Source organism: Protopterus annectens, chromosome 3.part1, assembly GCF_019279795.1.
Source record: "Protopterus annectens isolate FY-2018-M chromosome 3.part1, PAN1.0, whole genome shotgun sequence".
NCBI classification, from domain to species: domain Eukaryota; kingdom Metazoa; phylum Chordata; order Ceratodontiformes; family Protopteridae; genus Protopterus; species Protopterus annectens.
The window spans coordinates 1,751,952,259-1,751,955,816 of NC_056732.1; the positions used below are offsets into that span (position 1 = coordinate 1,751,952,259).

At 39.4% G+C, this 3,558-nt stretch overlaps 1 protein-coding gene across 1 annotated transcript; it reads left to right on the plus strand.

Annotated features, from left to right (window-relative positions):
• Window positions 1-389: 389 nt before the first annotated feature.
• Window positions 390-2,248, plus strand: LOC122798657 (zinc transporter 6-like). The gene has a single exon (XM_044067743.1). The coding sequence runs from the start codon at window positions 437-439 to the stop codon at window positions 2,048-2,050; it is 1,614 nt and encodes a 537-aa protein (XP_043923678.1). The 5' UTR covers window positions 390-436; the 3' UTR covers window positions 2,051-2,248.
• The last annotated feature ends 1,310 nt before the right edge of the window (window positions 2,249-3,558 follow it).

Genomic DNA, 3,558 nt, shown 5'->3' on the forward strand with positions numbered 1-3,558 from the left:
ACAACTAAATATTATACGAAACAGCATAAGCTGCTCAAGTTGTAGAATAATAATTTTATTTTGGCAGAAAAGTGAAGCTCTGTCCTTTGCAGGGGCCGTGGGTTGGTACCTATTCTATAAAATCTCACGTTTACAAACAATGTCCCACGTTACACATTTGAGTGGCAACCCTGTTGGCAGCCTATTCATATCTTATACGGCTAATGTTCAGGTTTAGTGTAGTGGGAGACTCTGGAGGGGAACATTACATTTCATAAATACCTTACTGTTGTTACCCCACACCGCCAAACATTTTCATTTGCAGTGGTTAATGACATCCACCTGTTTACAGTGTAGTCAGCTTACTTAGGCATTGCGTATTACGTAAACACGCGCGTGGATATTTTATGGACGTAAAGCCGGAAGTCGTACTGAATGCGTCTCTTCGTCTTTGAAGATGGCTGCCCTAGTGGTTTTGTCCACGTCTCCGGGTTTACAGTACTCAAATGATGACTATTATTTGCACAACCTGGGACCTAAGCCTGATGTCGTTCCCTCAGGGATGACGGAGAGGAAAGCTTTTCCACCGGATAAACCTGACATGATCGCTGTAGATGTCCTTAGTATTACGGGATCAGCAGATGTGCCTGTGCACAGAAGACGGCAGCAACCTGACTCTTACGTTTTGGGAACTATCCATCCTTTTCGAAAGTCAACCAAGTCGTGGATTGGAAAGTTTTGTCGTGAATTCCAACTAGTTGCTACTGATAGAAGGTCTTGGAAAATCTTGTTGTTTGCAGGGCTGAACTTGGTTTGTACAACATTTCTTTTAATGTGGTGTAGTTCTACAAACAGTATGGCTTTAATGGCCTACACATACCTAACATTTTTCAATTTTTTCAGTTTAGTAACATGTTTGATAAGCTCGTGGGTGTCACTGAAAAAGAACAGCTCAGTGTATTCGTTTGGCTTTGAAAGGTTAGAAGTAGTAGCAGTTTTTGCTTCTACAGTGATGGCACAGCTTGGAGCTCTCTTCATTCTAAAGGAGAGTGTGGAACGTTTTCTGGAGCAACCCGAAATACATACTGGAAGGCTGCTTGTTGGCACTTTTGTGGCTTTGATTTTTAACTTGTTAACTTTGCTATCAGTGAAGAATAAACCATTTTCTTACGTATCTGAAGCTGCAAGTACAAGCTGGCTTCAAGAGCATGTGGCTGATCTTAGTCGAAGTTTGTGTGGAGTTGTTCCAGGACTCAGCAGTGTACTTCTTCCACGGATGAACCCTTTCGTTTTGCTTGATTTGGCAGGGGCACTTGCACTGTGTCTTACTTATATGTTAATTGAAGTCAACAACTACTTTGCAGTGGACACTGCTTCAGCAATTGCTATTTCTGTCATGACGTTTGGCACAATGTACCCCATGAGTGGGTGCAGTGGGAAGGTGTTACTTCAGACGACTCCTTCGCATCTGATTGGTCAGTTGGATAAACTACTTAGGGAAGTTTCCACACTTGATGGGGTTCTGGAAGTTCGCAATGAGCATTTTTGGTCACTTGGATTTGGTAGTCTGGCTGGCTCTGTGCATGTTAGAATTCGAAGAGATGCCAGTGAGCAGATGGTACTGGCTCATGTGACTAATCGTTTGTCAACACTTGTTTCTACTTTGACAGTTCAGATTTTTAAAGATGATTGGATAAGACCAACTTTAACAGGAACAGGTTCGACTAGTGTGTTGTATTTCCAAGACCACAGCAGTATTCCCACAGTCCCAGCTGTTTTGGGAACACAGGAGTCCAAACTCTTGCAGTCTTCATCAGACAAAACAAGTGGACCACCACCTGAATTTTCATTCAATACACCAGGAAGAAATATCAACTCTTTTAGTGTTTCTGCTTCACAGACTACCAAACCTTATGGCGTTCTTTTAAATTATGGAGGTAGTACTAGTCTCAGTCAAGGACCCCGAAATCCTAGTATGGGTATAGGTCAGGTACTAAGGACTGGACTAAGTAATATGCCTGGCAGATATGGACAAAGCTCTCAAGGCTCTTTCAGTAATTTTAGATCTTAACATTCAATACTGCATTACTTGTTTTATGGAACCATACTTCATGAAACTTTTGTCAAACATAATGTTTGGTGCTCAGTATTTACTGCAGTGACTGCACTTGTATGGGGAACAACTTTTTGAAAATAGTTTTGTTAAAACATATACTTTAAGGGTAAGATCTTTAATAAAGAGAAATGGACAGGACCGGTAGAACTCAAATTGCTACAGCATTTAAATGTTTTTTTCCCCTCTGCCAGAAATGTTTCCTTTTGACTAGCCCTGGTGATTTCCATACTAGTCCTGGCATTCAGTGTTGTGTTTTGTAATCTTTATTTTTTTTTTTTTTTTTTTGCAGAACAAAACATCCATTGATGTGTGTGTGTGTGTGTGTGTGTGTGTGTGTGTGTGTGTGTGTGTGTTTTGTGTGTTTATGAACCCAAGCATGTTAATACAGCAACAGGGGAATACATGAAAGAAAAGAAGTGGTAAGGCATACAGCATGTAACATTTTTTTGTGTACCAAGCATTTTTGAATGCTGGTAAGTTAAGTGCATCCTAATTCAATTTTAGAAGACCTCTGTTTTTGCTTGTTGGAAAAGAGTGAAAGGTAATGCCTTTTGTGTGAGTCTGATTTTGCAGCCATCAGACCTAGTAATAAAATGTTTTCTTTAACTTTTTTATATGACAAAAAATTCTAGTGCTATGTATACCATCACTAGTAGTGTCCATAGCTTAGCAGGTTTTGCACACAATTTTCGTACTAAAAGTTAAGGTTTTGGGTTCTGTTCCTATACCAGACAATTTCATTCTGGTTCTATACTGACATTGCAGTGTACTATAATGGGGGGGGGGGTGCAGTGTACTGTAATTGGGGGGGGGGGGGACCAGTACCTTCTTGAGGTTTGTTAAGATGGGTAATTAAACCTAGTTCCCATGTGCCAAACTTGATGGCATTTTGTGTTCACTCTGTTTGTTGATGAATAGTGTAGGGTTTTCCCAGTTACTATAAGTATGGTCACCAGTGTTGAAGTAAAGTAATTTATTGTTGTTTTCTGTTTGATACTGTCTTAATGCAGATTTTTTTTTCCCTCTACAGTAGCCACTTAAGTCTGCTTTCTTTCTTCTATGTATGGGTGGTTAAGTTCTTTTTTCTGTTGTATTCTTTTATTTACCTTTCATTCCTTCACTCATTTGCAGGCCTGTTCTGTGTGTTGACACTGTGCATCTTTGTCTACAAACATAGAGCCCATGTTTTAGCAGAGTCAGTCATGGGTGGTTATGTATAATCTGCACAGTGTCGGCAGAGTGCCTACACTTTTTAATATTTTGTTTTACTGTGACTATTTTTGCAAAACATTGTTCAGGTCATGCAAGAATGCTTTATAAATTCCAGATTGTTGTTGTTGTTTGGTACTATATTGTTGCCTTTTTCTTTTCTGTTTAATAATCTGCATCCTAATCATATTGATATCATCTTTTTCCATTATTTAGTTGTTTATTTTTAAACTCGATATCTCTTGTTGAGTAGA

Excerpts from the sequence above, each read along its gene's own strand:
- LOC122798657 (XM_044067743.1), top strand. The coding sequence starts at position 437 with ATGGCTGCCCTAGTGGTTTTGTCCACGTCTCCGGGTTTACAGTACTCA.